At 44.0% G+C, this 14,578-nt stretch overlaps 1 protein-coding gene across 1 annotated transcript; it reads left to right on the forward strand.

Moving 5' to 3' along the window:
- Window positions 1-3,797: 3,797 nt before the first annotated feature.
- gli1 (GLI family zinc finger 1) lies at window positions 3,798-13,985 on the forward strand (the record flags this gene model as incomplete). Its single annotated transcript, XM_079218582.1, has 12 exons — window positions 3,798-3,868; window positions 6,057-6,289; window positions 7,247-7,348; window positions 7,452-7,650; window positions 8,047-8,215; window positions 8,438-8,545; window positions 9,463-9,603; window positions 9,694-9,843; window positions 9,981-10,145; window positions 10,557-10,799; window positions 10,942-11,245; window positions 11,434-13,985. The coding sequence occupies 12 exons, from the start codon at window positions 3,798-3,800 to the stop codon at window positions 13,983-13,985; spliced, it is 4,437 nt and encodes a 1,478-aa protein (XP_079074708.1).
- Window positions 13,986-14,578: the final 593 nt, after the last annotated feature.

Here is a 14,578-nt window from a genome sequence, read left to right on the forward strand (position 1 = left end):
GCATTTTTTTATTTATTTTTTGTCAAAACAGGATGATTTTCTATATTCTGCTCACGCAATACAACAAACCTCAAACACTAGAATACTTTAATAAAGTGATAGCTCAGTTAATTCAATTAGTCGATGAGACATCACTGGCGTCTGTGATCTTGATGGCTTTTTGTCAACATTCATTGTTTAGAATAAATGATTAAAAACATGTATTAGCTTCATTTCTACAAAGCATGCAACTCTTCTTATTAAGGCCTACTGTTTGCCACATACTAATTATATATTCATGTTTTTTTCGCACTGGTTCCATACGATTTTTGACAGTTGACGATGCCAAGGCCAAAGTGGTTGTGTGAGGTTAGAGACGTCTTGTTTTAGGTGTGGCTAACTTGTGTGGGGTGGAGATGTAGCAGGCGTGTGAACTTGGAGTGTTTGAATGGAGAGGTTTTGGGTGTAGAAAGTGGCTGAACATCCTGTCCTCATCCTCCTTGGTTCCTGCCCGGCTCACTGTGCCGCAGCGGAGCAGACTTGTTTGGTTAGCCGTTTGATTTATGGCCTTGGGGTTTTTAATATGTTTCTGCCCCATCCGTCTAAAACCCAGCACCACAAAATTACACCGGGGACCAAACTCCCTGAGAGTTTCTCACAAGATATCGACCTAAAATAGCATAATGCTACGACACCTGTATCAGCAGCGTGCATAATGTATTCATCCATCTATATGTGCTGACACACTGTATACAAATAGATGTATAAATGCATATATGTCCACATCCAGCACATAGCCCTAGGTACATTCCTTATGATGCAAATTTAAAAAGTGCACTACAGGAATGCACATACTGTTTTTGTTTTGTTTGCTATGTTGTTCTTGTGTTGAAAATGGTCTGCAACTACATTTTGTTGTACATGCCTGTGTTACATAATGACAACAAATTAATCTTTGAATTTATGCAAGTGTTTACACATTTATACATGGAGTTTGTTCTTTGATGTTTTGCAAACATGTTCAGTATCAACATTTTGCAACTTGACAGATATGTCAATGTGAAACATTTCTGAACTATACTGATAAAAGATGTCATCTTGATGCATTAACTGCACATATTTAGTGAATAAACATCATTTTTAGATGACAGGGATGCTCAGACTTGGCAAACATTAATTATGTTGACTTATTCTATGTGTGCGCTTGCTTTACAGTAATTGACTGAGAGCACACTCTATGTTCCATGCAGATGAATTACTCAACACACAAATAAGTGTGTGTACACAGAGCTATACAACAGTCACACTCACACACTCACTCGCTCCCTGGAGAAGCACTCGCAAACATATTTTTCATAGGAATTCCAGCTCACTCACTCATGCACAGGTGGTCTCATACATTATTCACTCTTACTCCGAGATCTTCTACCATTTATCATGTCAAACACACACATCTCGAACACACACACACGCAGGCGCGCACGCACGCACGCACGCACTCTCTCTCTCACACACACACACACACACACACGCTGCGCTCCAAATACACTTGTCTCCAAAATTCTCTTCTCATACACACCTGCTACTGTGCACAGTACAAACTGCTTCGGTATATTCAGTCACACTCACTCTTTCACACACACATGCACACACACACGCACACACACACACACACACACGCACACACACCACACACACACACACACACACACACATTCTCTACAGACTTGGTGGCCACTAGATTATTATGCTACCCCCTGGCAAGACTGACAGGTGTGTGTGTGTGTGTGTGTGTGTGTGTGTGTGTGTGTGTGTGTGTGTGTGTGTGTGTGTGTGTGTGTGTGTGTGTGTGTGTGTGCGTGTGTGTGCGTGTGTGTGCGTGCGTGCATGACAGGCTGTCTGGCGACCCCTTCTCGGTATTTATGGGTTCTGGACAGCTGAGGTGCTCGGTGAGATCTCTATTTAGCACTTCCGGCTAATTATCATACACACATCCTAGGCAGGCGCTGAATATATGCAATTAGCCCCGGACCGCCCACATCATTTAGCCACTCGCTAACTCTGCGTATCAAATCCCCCTGGTGGCTTGTGGGCTTAAATAGGTCCCTACTGCCCTTTTAACACTTGTGCTACTACATAACTGGCCCGGCAACAGAGCTTTCATCTGCAGTGGACAGGAGCGGCCCAGTTTGGGTTGAAGCACTTGTTACATGAAAAGCAGCAATAGGACATTTTGATCAAGCAAGAGTAAAAGAATAGTGCAAGATAGTCAGATTTGTTTCCTCTTTTTTCCAAAACATTCCTAAACATTTACTGTTGCATTTTCTTTAATTATTTTGCGACAGATCATTCAAAAGAAAAAAATGTACACCCATGTTTATGATTACCATTTGTGGTCAACATGTAGTTGAAATCAACATGTAGTATTATTTTTTGTCCTAATTACCTGTGTAAGCATGTAAGAGCCCACAGTCTATTAGTACCTCCACTGATGTGGTTGGATGTAATAAGCAGGTGCTTGTTCCAAAGACCTCTCAGCTAGAATTACCTTACACATGCGCTCCTGCTGAGAGATACCATCTCAATATGAGTTTCATACAAAAGATCGCTTTGTTCTACTATCATCTTTCTCCATTTCTTTTGCTACCATCCTGCAATTTCTTTTTTTTTACGCTTTGAGGCAAACCCCAGAATTTCTTCTTCTGCTAGTCTTTACCACGGCGATTGCTACTTTCCAGGATGGGTTTTTAGTGTCATCCAGCAGTGTTTGAAGTGCACGACTTTGTTTGGAGAAGAGAGATTACAGCCAAGCCCACTGTTTGTGTCACAGGGTTTTGTCTTCTCTGTGGGAGTGTGTCAGGGCACATCAGTACCACCACATGACCTGCTTTCAATTTGTAGCACGTACGCCATTTTATGTTGCTATTTAGGGAACATTAATGTCAATTTTATGAGATCATATGTACTTAAGAATATTTCATTTATCCAAATGGCGCTTTAGATGCTTATATTTCTAATCATGTACGACTGCAGAAGGGCAACTCTAGCATTGGTTTCTCAATTCTCTGACATAAATGTATACGTAAACTACCTCGTAAGTGAGCTTTAAATCACGTTAACTGTCAACACAGCTGTAATGGGGTTTTCCTCTAGTACACCTGCAAACAGTATCTCATAACGTTACACATTGTATGAGACCGTATGTCTTTGAGAAGTGTTGTAGCTTTTATTTATATATGACGGAGTACAGTTATGAAACATTTTGCAATTCATATTTAATATTCCAAACATGAACTAATCCAATGAAATATGATGGATTGAAGCAGGTATAGAACCACCATTATCATTGCTCACTATGAGTGCTGTTGGTTTTTATTCTTACCTAAATAAACTACTTGTAATAAATTACCTGTAATTTACTTTATGCAAGTTATATTTGAATGCAAGACTACAGAATGCATTTTTATGATGTTAAACTTTATTTCTACTGTGGTTTCTACATTTTTACTTTTACTCGAGTGATGCATTTAGTTCTTTGTACTGGCTTTGTTTAGAATAGGTATGACTCAAGCTTTTCACAGGGAGATTGTTTTACCCTGAAACGGTTCGGTTTGGTTCGGTCTGTTATTAACAACCTACATCATCTTTTTCTCCTCCACCCAACCACAATTGTTTTTGTCCATTTGCCTTTTCTCTGCAGAGTAGTTTAGTTTAGTTTGGTGGGGTTTGTTTGGGTTTCCTCATTTCACCCTAAGCGTGTCCTTGTCTTTGTGTGTCAGGTCCAGGCTGTACGGGGAGCAGTAGGTCTCGGAGCTCCAATGCCAGTGGACATGCAGCCACACCAGGGGCTGTACCACTACGAGACCTCACCCAGCCAGCCCTCCAGAGGGTAAGACAGTAGTCAGCGCATTGCTCACTCATTGCTCTGTGGCTGCATTTTAACCTCCATTTGTCGTGGCGACTTATGTGAAAACAGTTTCAGAAATATAAGGAATAGTGCAACATTTTAAGAAATTCGCTTATTTCCTTTCTTTCCAAGAGTATCAATGATACGATTGATACCCCTCTCAATGAGAAGTACACAGCTAGTGTGAGGTTATCTTAGTCTATCTCAGCATATAGAGGGGAGGTAGGGGGGAAAGCAAGCTTGGTACTGTCAGCCTAAAGAAAAATATGTTTTTGTTATTATTGTTTTGGTTGTGCAGTTTTATTATTTTTTTATATTTGTATTAATATTATGAAGAATGAAAATGTTATCTTTTTACATGATCATTATATTGACATGACAAATTAATTTATCGCAATTATTTCGTGGATGATATTTCGTCCAACAAAATCTGTAGTAATATTGTGACAGACATAAACATACACAGCAGTTTCTGACAAAGGGTTGATTTTCAAAACCAAGATACAAATGTACTAAGTGTTAAAGCTAAACAAACTTTCAGTGCCATATAGAGGACACACGTGTAATGGTGACAATGTTGGAGTAACCTCATAAATATGCCAACAAATACAACACTAACAATATATATATGTGAGAGTTAATATCAGTCAACATAGGGGCCCAGCAGATTAATACAGGCTGACAGTTCATCCAGCCATGCAGCACTTCTATTGCGTGTGTTGACAGATATGGTCCACACAATGGTATAAAACCTGGCAAACTCACTGCGATAACAAGACTTCAACAAGTTGTGCACAGTGAACTAATAGCACTCCCCCCTAAAATCACAAATTGTTGTTTCTGCAACGTGGTCGACATCGTGACAATATACTTTCTAACTGTGGACAGAGCCAGGCTAGCTGTTCAGAAGCTGTACCTATTTTAATCACACAGATATTCTGAGGGTGCAGGTCTCGCTGCAATTGTTGTGGACGCAGCGCTAGCTCAGGCCCTCCCTCCTCCCCCTCTCCTCCCTCCCTTCCACATGCCACCCAGGTTGCGGGTGGACTCGGCCTCTCTCTGACAGCTGCTAATTACAGGCTGACCAGGCCCCGCTGCGCTCTGCATGACTGCCTCGCGCCCCGCTCAGGTTACCCAGAGTGAGGGAGAAACAGAGAGAGATGGAGAGAAAGGTGGCTGGTCAGTACAGAAAAAGACAGAGGAGCAGGAGGGAGAAGAAGGGAGGAAGAGGAGATAGAAAGTAGCAGAGAGAGAGAGAGAGAGAGAGGGAGGGGGAGAAACAGAGAAGTGGAACAGAAGGGGTGAATGGGAGAAGAGAAAGGGAGAAAGGAGTGAGAATGGGAGGGAGAGGTAGAGTCGGGGGGAACCAGCACAGTGGATTAGAGGGGACAGATTAAGCTCCTGTGTGGAATACACGTTGTGGTGAAAGAATTAAAGACCTGAAAGGACGACTTAGGAGGAGGTGGATAGATGAAGTCTGCCCCTCTTAGGAGAGGAGCGAAAGGGACAGAGGGAAGGAGAAAAAGAAGAGGAGAGACAGATTTTGAACTGACCAGTGAGACTGAGGGTAGGTCAGAGAAAACATTGAAATTCATGTGAGGGCTGGAAAGTTCCATTAAAGCTTCCCTTCTTTAGTTTGGAAGGGGAAAACCCAGATGAGTAAATTTCCACAGTGAATACCAGTATGAGGACTAGACGCCATCTAGTGGCGATAACCAGACATCACAAGGCAGCCCTCTGTGCAACACCTCTAAAGTTACTATAAATGTTTTAGCAAATAGATAAGGTGGTATTTATAGAAGCTTTTCAATTGGCACAATTTTTTTCCGCATTTATCAAGGCCCAAAAGTTCCATTTGATTATTTATTTATTTTCTGTATTTTATTTTATTTTAAAAAAATCTGCACACCTACCACTATTGAATATGTTCCTCTATGATGCTTCCTGCCTGTCAGATAGACTCTTAACGCTCTACTTCTATTTTGTAAAAAAGATTTAAGTAAAAAATGTTTCACACCTAAATTGTCTCTTCATCATGTTCAAGAGTAGGAAAGGAGAAACAGTAGTGTTTTAACATTCTGTTATTTCTACTGCTCCTATCATGTCTTTTTGCAGTTGCCATTTTTGACAATAATTGTATATTAATGATGCATTTCTATGATGTCTGCAGCCTGGTCCCATCAGACCAGTCTCCCTACACTGATGTGTCCTCGCTGCGTGGCCCGCTCCACAACGGCCCTCCCCAGGACTGCCGCGCTATGTATAATCCCATGACTCCCAGTATGGCTCATGGACCAGGACTAGGACAGGGGATTGGCCACTGCATGGATCAATATATGAGGCCCCCGCAGGCCCCGCCGCCACTCAGTATGATGGGCCACAGGGGCATGCCGCCCACAGAGGGTGAGTCAGAGTATCTTTTACATCTGCTTAATCTCACAGCTGCTACTGATTTGGATTTAAAGATACCTGAGAGACTGAGGAAGAAACAGAGACTACCCAGATTTCTACAAAAGGAAAGATCCAGTCAACAGAAGGCTGGTTGTACTGCTGAGATATAATGTGTTACTCAGAGAAACAGCAGCTTGTGCTAGTCTTAATCACTCAGTTAATTCACTTGAAGCGAACCTGATGAAGCAGCATGCGAAACGCGAATTTCACCCTTTCTTATTTTTTAAATGTAATTTGTCAATAAAATAGTGTCTATACCAGAACCCTGGTGTGCGCTGGCATTTTTATTTTATATAATTTGGTTTACCCTGCACCAGCTGCCGCCGGGAGAGAAGCATTACTCGAGAGAAGACAAGCACCGCTGTGCACAGGGTATCTTCAGCTTTTTATAGAAAATATACCCTTTAAAAACATAATATGTAAATAGTGAATCAAAGTATGAATATTGAAGAGATGCCATTCGATTTATGTTGCAGTGTCTTTGTGTCAATTCTACTTTACTTACTTTACCAGTTTATCCTTATTTTTTTCCTCAAAAAAAGAGAAAAAAACTCAGAGAAATGAGTCTAGACCCTAATAAATTGCAGGGCAGTTACTCGTTACTATTCCTCACTTGCCATTACATGAAAGCTAGATTTCACAAGTGCTTTTTGCTGCTGTACCTAGAGTAAACCTTCAAATGACTGATTCACGTGCAGCCAACCTCAATGCAAGTGTCTATCTATTCTTGCTCGACCATTCAGCTCTTGTCCGGTGCACAAGGCTGCAGGGAAACACGGTGCTTTAAACATGGCCACACGCAGGGCTACACTGTGAGTCACAGAAGCCCAGAGGCTGACACACTCAGAGATGTTCATGTGAATACTTGCAATGGTGTGTTTCAATATTTTTGTCCTTTATGTCCAACAGGTGGAAATAGCACCCCCTACTGTAACCAGAACAACATGATGTCCTCTCATCACAACTTTTGCCAGTTTCAGCCTGGCTCTGATCAGATTGGCTCAGGTGATGGTGAGTTAACACTCCGGACCTTTTTCTCCAAATACAAAGCAGGTCTCTAAAATGTGTTGTACCATCAACGCTAACCCTCCTGCTGTCCTCTGTTTCCCTTCAGGCTCGAGGTTCTCCACACCTCGTTCCATACTGAAGCTGAGTAAAAAGAGAGCGCTGTCCATCTCTCCTCTGTCTGATGCCAGTGTCGACCTGCAGACAGTGATCCGAACATCACCCAACTCCCTGGTGGCCTTTGTCAACTCTCGCTGCAACCCGAATGGGGCCAGTTCCTACGGCCATCTCTCTGTGAGCGCCATGAGGTCAGATATTTGATTTATTCCACCAAAAGCAATATCCATATCTGCTGCACATTCCATGATTTTAAAATAGCATCATGATATACAATGTTTTACTTTGAGGCATGAAGTTTGATGCTATCCTCTCCCCTCATTTGGCCACATTAGCACACCAATATGTATCACCTAACATCATCTTCTACATTTAAACACCATCTAGCCTGAGCTAACATATTTCAGTATTAAGAGAAAACAAGATTACCGGTGTTTATCCGTCCATGATGAATGTCCAAGTTCACATACATATTTTCATATTTCAATGGTTTCATTAATTGTGATTAATTTTGAATATCTCACCAGTTCCATCATCTTTTATGCTCCTAAAGTTGTCCTAATATTGTTTTCTCTGTTACTCTGCAGCCCGTCCCTTGGCTATTCCAGCAATATAAACTGCCAATCCAGGCAACATGTGACCATGTATGGAGGAGGCGGGGGGACCCCTCATGGTGGACACACACCAGGTCCCTGCCAAGCCTCCCGCTTACCGGCCCACAATCCTCGGCTCCACGCTCCACCCAAGCATGGACACGTAAGACGGCCCTCCCACTCACTTTACAAAGCACTCAAAGCAATGCATCAGTGTAAACAACACTTGATATTTCCCCGGAGAGGATGGATGGGAAGAGGGAATAGGAAGCTAAAACAGATCTATGACAGGGAGGATTAAAAATGTGTGTTCATTTTATGAATGTTAATGTCTTTGAGAGACAGAATCAAAAAGGTAATATGATGTGTGTTTTTGTTTTTGTAGCTGAAGACAGAGCCAGGGCTGGGAGGCGTGATGGATGGCATGCATTTAAAGAGCCTGGAGGAGAGGTCAGAGGGAGATGTGGCCAGTCCTTCTTCCACTGGCACTCAGGTGCAGAAACAGTCTTATTCTCACACCTTCACACGCTTTACATTTTTGGCATTATATTTGTGACATACACATGCTACATGTCAATTACTCATATTTGTCTGATATGGGGCCATATTGCAGGTGTTGTCTTGCTGACCATTTTCTAGGTATTACAGTCAGCATGCAAAAAAAGTACTTTGTTTGCAGCTTTCATGATCTGATTTCATCTAGCAATAGTTCATCAAGAAAGAACACAACTGGCAAATATGTAGATTCATCCGTTATATATGAGTTTGCACAGATGCAAAACCAGTTACACACTTTTCCGCTATTTCACATGTTCCACACAGTTTAACACAAGTGATAATCAATCCGACTGAGCGTATACCTGTTTTCCTCAACTCGCTATTATACTGCGGCCTAATTCCCCGTTTGTATTACCATGTTGTCCTGCTGCTTTCATGTTTGGTAATTTTCTTTAAAAATGTGTTTTAGATCATCGTATCATCTCCTCCAAATAACACACGGCAAACCAAAAATATATTTTACTTCGCACAACTGTAAGTGAATGACGACTTGGCAAACAGCCAAGTAAATTGCAGCGGGGCAACTGGTAATCAGCTTTACTTGTGACAATTTGTGATATTGCTTTCATTGCCAAAGAGCTTGGGCATTGTGGTTTTCCCACACCCTCGAGTGCCTCCCGACCCAAACTTAATTACACCATTATAAAACTATTATATCCAGCCACTTGTATAATGTGGTAGGATAATGATGAATAAAAACAGGAAATGTAAGACTTATTTAATTATATTAATTTCCAGCCTACCTAACAAACAGACTTTTCGGTTACCAGAAGGTGGGATTTACTTTATTTGTACACTATTTCCTTCATCTTGAGACATAAACTTCTGGTTTGAACCTCTGTATTTCTTCAGGACCCTCTCATGGGTCTACTGGATGGCAGGGATGACTTGGACAAGGATGACGGGAAGCCTGAACCAGAGGCCATCTATGAAACCAACTGTCACTGGGAGAGCTGCATCAAGGAATTTGACACACAAGACCAGCTAGTTCATGTAAGACATAGATTTACTGATTGAGAGCCAAAAATGCAGAAAAAATATATTATATTTTTAACACTTTGATTTACCTATTTTATTTAACAGCACATCAACAATGAGCACATCCATGGAGAAAAGAAGGAGTTTGTGTGTCACTGGCAGGAATGCTCTCGAGAACAGAGGCCTTTCAAAGCCCAGTACATGCTGGTGGTTCATATGCGCAGACACACAGGAGAGAAGCCACATAAGTGCACTGTGAGTGTATCTTTAGTCTCAGTCTATGTACTTTTTTTCTTTCTGTTTCTATATCTGTTTTCATTTGGCTTTAAGAAGTTGTGCTCTTTATTGGAACTTGGCTGTTGTTGTAAAACTGTTGTGTCTTTCTGTTTTAGTTCGAGGGCTGTAATAAAGCCTACTCTCGCCTGGAGAATTTGAAGACCCACCTGCGCTCTCACACTGGAGAGAAACCATACGTGTGTGAACATGAAGGCTGTAACAAGGCCTTCTCTAATGCTTCAGACCGGGCCAAGCACCAGAACCGAACTCACTCCAATGAGGTATTGTAATGTGCACCGTGGAAAAGTAATAAAGTACAATACACTAGTTTGAACATTAACTTGACTTGAGGCTTTTTAGGGTACATTACCTGTAGTAAACCATACTTTATCTTTTCAAGGAAAACAGATGAGTGCTTTATGTTTTTGTATTTGGTTAGTTAATATAAAAATAATTAAATAAGTTAATATACAAGTCTTGTAGATATTCACGCTACAATATTTTGGATGTCCATAATGTGTCAGTTACTGCAAATTAGGAAAATATACCAGGATTAGTTTGTATTGCGCAAATAATGGTAAACTTCTATTTATGAGAGACACTTTCATAAGTTGCAGTAAAGTCTGTTTTGGAATGCAAGACTGCACACAATCAATAATTTGTGTATTGACAGATGCTTTTCTCTTTTACAGAAACCTTATGTATGTAAGATCCCCGGCTGCACTAAGCGGTACACAGATCCAAGCTCTTTGCGTAAACATGTGAAGACGGTACACGGCCCTGAAGCCCACATCACCAAGAAGCATCGTGGAGACACAGGACCTCGACCCCTTGGTTCAGCTATGACCCCTGGGGGCCAGAGCTCTGAACTACTACTGGAGAAAGAGGAGACACGCAGGGAGGACTGCAAGCTGTTGGCTCCTGAGACTGCTCTGGTGAGTGATACATTTGATCTATGACCTCCTCTAAGATTCTTTAAATATAAGAGAATAACCAACGCTCCAATGTTAAATGATCACATTCATGGTTTGGTTAGAAAAGGGCTGTCATAATATTACTGTCGATCACTTCTTTCAGAAATCGCAGCCAAGCCCTGGTGGTCAATCATCCTGCAGTAGCGAGCGTTCTCCACTGGGGAGCGCCAACAACAATGACAGCGGGGTTGAGATGAACCTAAACGCAGCTGGCAGTCTGGAGGATCTCACAGCACTAGAGGATGGAGTTGCAGGTGGAGGAGGGGAGCCAGTAGGTGTAGGAACAATGGGATTGTCTGCTCAGGCTTTGAAGAGGCTGGAGAACCTGAAGATTGACAAACTGAAGCAAATCCGCAGGCCAACCCCTCCCAGCCGCTGTGCAAATAACAAGCTACCTGCACTTCCTGGTATGTCTGTGATTAAATAGCATATTGATATTCAGAACTCTGTTGTGGGCATCTTAGTTTATATTGGTGAAGTCTGAATTGTTGCACAAAATAGAATATTTCAACTTGGCTAAAGAATCTAAATTCACATTCTTCGTTTGTATTGACAAACTGCCTCTTCTGCCGTTTCTTCCCTCTGGATGTTCTAGGTCCGGGAGAGAATATGGGAATGTGTGCGCCTTCTCCACTGCTCTCAAATCGCAGAGTTATGGAGCTGTCCAATCACGAGTTAGGAAGTGGCACATCGATTGGCTGCTCTTCTAATGACAGGAGAGGTAGCGGCACCAGCAGCCTAAGCTCTGCATATACCGTCAGTCGTCGGTCCTCCATGGTGTCTCCGTACTTGTCCAGCCGTCGCTCCAGTGAGGTCTCACAAATGGGAGGAACAGGAGGGGGAGGATGTCACCTCCTCAGCCCAGAGCATAGTGGGGGAGACCCCCTCTCTCCTGAGACCAATCGCAGAGGTGCTCCATGTCCCGTAGGAGGAGGATTGCCAGGGCTTCCTAACTTAACACCTGCCCAGCAATACAGCCTAAAGGCCAAATATGCTGCAGCAACTGGTGGACCACCACCTACTCCTTTACCCAACATGGAGCATCCGGGCACACCTGCTAGAAGAGGTGTTTTGAGTGAGTACCAGGGACAGCCTCTGCCTCCCTTCCTTCAGCAAGGTGGTCCACGTCGGCACAGTTCCAACACAGAATATGGCACTGGTGTTATCTACCCTCACCAGGCTCCAGGTAACAACAGCAGGCGAGCCAGTGACCCGGTTCGATCAGTAGCAGATCCACAAGCTCTCTCCAAGCGCTTCAATAGCCTTAATAATGTAGCCATGATGGGCAGAAGGAATGCGCTGCAACACCGTGGCTCTGACAGCAGCCTTGCCCGCCACCTGTACTCCCCTCGGCCACCTAGCATTACAGAAAATGTGATGATGGAGGCCATGGGTATGGAGCCTCACCTTTCCCCTGTTGATGGCAGGGATCGTGCTATGATGCTGCCCCCTGGAGAGAGGAACTTCATGGCATACCAGCAACAGCAGCAAACTATTGGAGGAGTTGGAGGTTCTCTTGGAAACCAACTGTCCCCAAGCCATGACTCTCTGAGCTGCCCAGACCAGGGTTACATGCAGGGGCACTACCAGAACCAGGGAGGGGAAAACACTCCCAGGGCTGGTGGGAATCCAATGGGCCAAGCACGGCCTATTCCCTCAGAGGGCATGTCTAATACACTTCTCCAGCAGGCCGAGTACAGTATGAGCACCTGCCAGCTCAGTCCCTCAGGACCCCACTACCCTAGCATAGGCCAGGGTGGTGATGCTGGTGGCCCTTGGACTGATTCCCACAGCCAAATCCAAACTCCCAATCATGCTCTCCAAAACCAGCGAGGAATGCAGTATTCAGATCCTAGCCTGCAACCTCAACAGACACAGGCGCACTTCAACAATCAGACAGGCCTCTACAACAGTCCTGATGGAACCCACAAACTCATCATCAAGCCGGAGCAGCAGTTCCACCCTGGGATGGGAGGCGGAAATGCCTGTCAAAGTGCAAAGCTCCAACAGCAGCGGATGCTCCTCCAGCAACCTCAGGGTTACCCACAACAAACAGGCCAGGTCCTGATGAGGAACTCTAACAATCCCAGCTGTGAGTTTCAAACGCCGAACCAGAACTCCTTCCCCAGTGGAGGGGGCTTGAGCTTGGGCTGTGCTGGCACTGCACTCTCCGATGGGCAGAGGTCAGAAACCCCAATGATGCAGGTGAAGGAGATGATGGTGAGGAACTATGTACAGTCACAGCAAGCAATCATGTGGGAGCATCAACAAGAACAGCAGCAGCAGACTGGAATAAAACCTCCTCCTCTATCTGATAATATGGATATGAGTGCCCAGACAGCAATGTTGCAGCACAGTCCACAGCACCAAAATCAGAATCTTTACTCAAGCCAGCCCTACCCATCCTACCCCAACCAGAACCTGGTCATGAGCCCTCCAGCCCACAGCAGAGGGCCCAGCTCTGTGACACCTAAAGACCAGCAGCTGACAGCTCTCCAAGCCTCATGTTATGGCCAGGAGATGGTGGTCCCCAGGCCACCTCAGGGGCGTAAACCTCTCAGCCGTCAGAACAGCCTGTCACAAGTAGGAGGAAGCTACCTCGGTAGCCCACCCCAGCTCAGCCCTGTCCACTCCACTTCCAGCCCCAGGCGAGCGGTCCGACTTCCTCCCGTTCAGCATCCACAGCACCAGCAAAATGAAATATTCTCTCCTTCCAATAACAACATGTACTATTCAGGTCAGATAAGCATGGATATGGACAAACACATGGACCCTCAGAATGGACCTTGTCTCAACCAGCAGCACAGTATGGGGTCCAACCTGGACCCAACAGGGGGCACAAAGCCTGCCCCCATGACCCCCTATCCTGAATCTGGCCCCATCTCCAATGCCTTAGAAAACCTGGACCTGGACAATGCTCGCATAGACTTCACCTCTATCATTGATGATGCTGAATCTTCCTCATTCAGCCCAATCAACAATCCCCTTCAGGGGTCTGCCTCCCAGGCCTCATCCCGCCTCACCACCCCCCAAACTTCTATCAGCCTAGCTGCAGGCTCGGGGCTGTCCAACATGGCTGTCGGCGACATGACGTCCATGCTTACCTCGCTGGCTGGGGAGAATAAATATCTGAACACACTGTCTTAGAAGAAGACCTTGGGGCATTGTTTCCCAGACTAGCAATCAAGTCGAGGCCTTGGCCAGTTCTTAATGTTTTAATTGAGATCCCACGTGGAAATGTATGAAACCCAGTATTCAGGGGTAACCGGCAAGGGGTTTGAAACACTCAAATGCTGTTGCTTACGGGATATTGCAAGAATGTTAATTTTGGGTAAGACAGATAAACTTTTGAAAGGATCATTTCATATAGTGGATAATTATTCTGGGCTGTTTTATACATCCCTCATAAGCCTTCATACGTAAGTCCATCACATTAGGCCTTATTTGAGCCAGGCTCCTGAACTAAGGGGAAAGGGGTCTGTTGCAACTGGATACCAGGAATAATGATATGTTGTCATGCATTTTGGTTGCAAGTTGAGACAAAGCTATTGAAGTGATCCCATCACAGGTTTAAAAATTGTAAGAATCCCCACCCGAAACCTTGAAACCAAAGGTGCCTGATCAACCTCCCTCGCTATTTTGTTCCTTCGGTGCCTTGGTACTTGGTATTATTCTGTGCCTTTCTGTAAGACACTGAACTTTTTCCAAACAGGCATTCCAGTCACATGGTGCTGTGGCAA

The sequence above is a fragment of the Taurulus bubalis genome, assembly GCF_910589615.1.
Source record: "Taurulus bubalis genome assembly, chromosome: 5".
In the NCBI taxonomy this organism is placed as follows: domain Eukaryota; kingdom Metazoa; phylum Chordata; class Actinopteri; order Perciformes; family Cottidae; genus Taurulus; species Taurulus bubalis.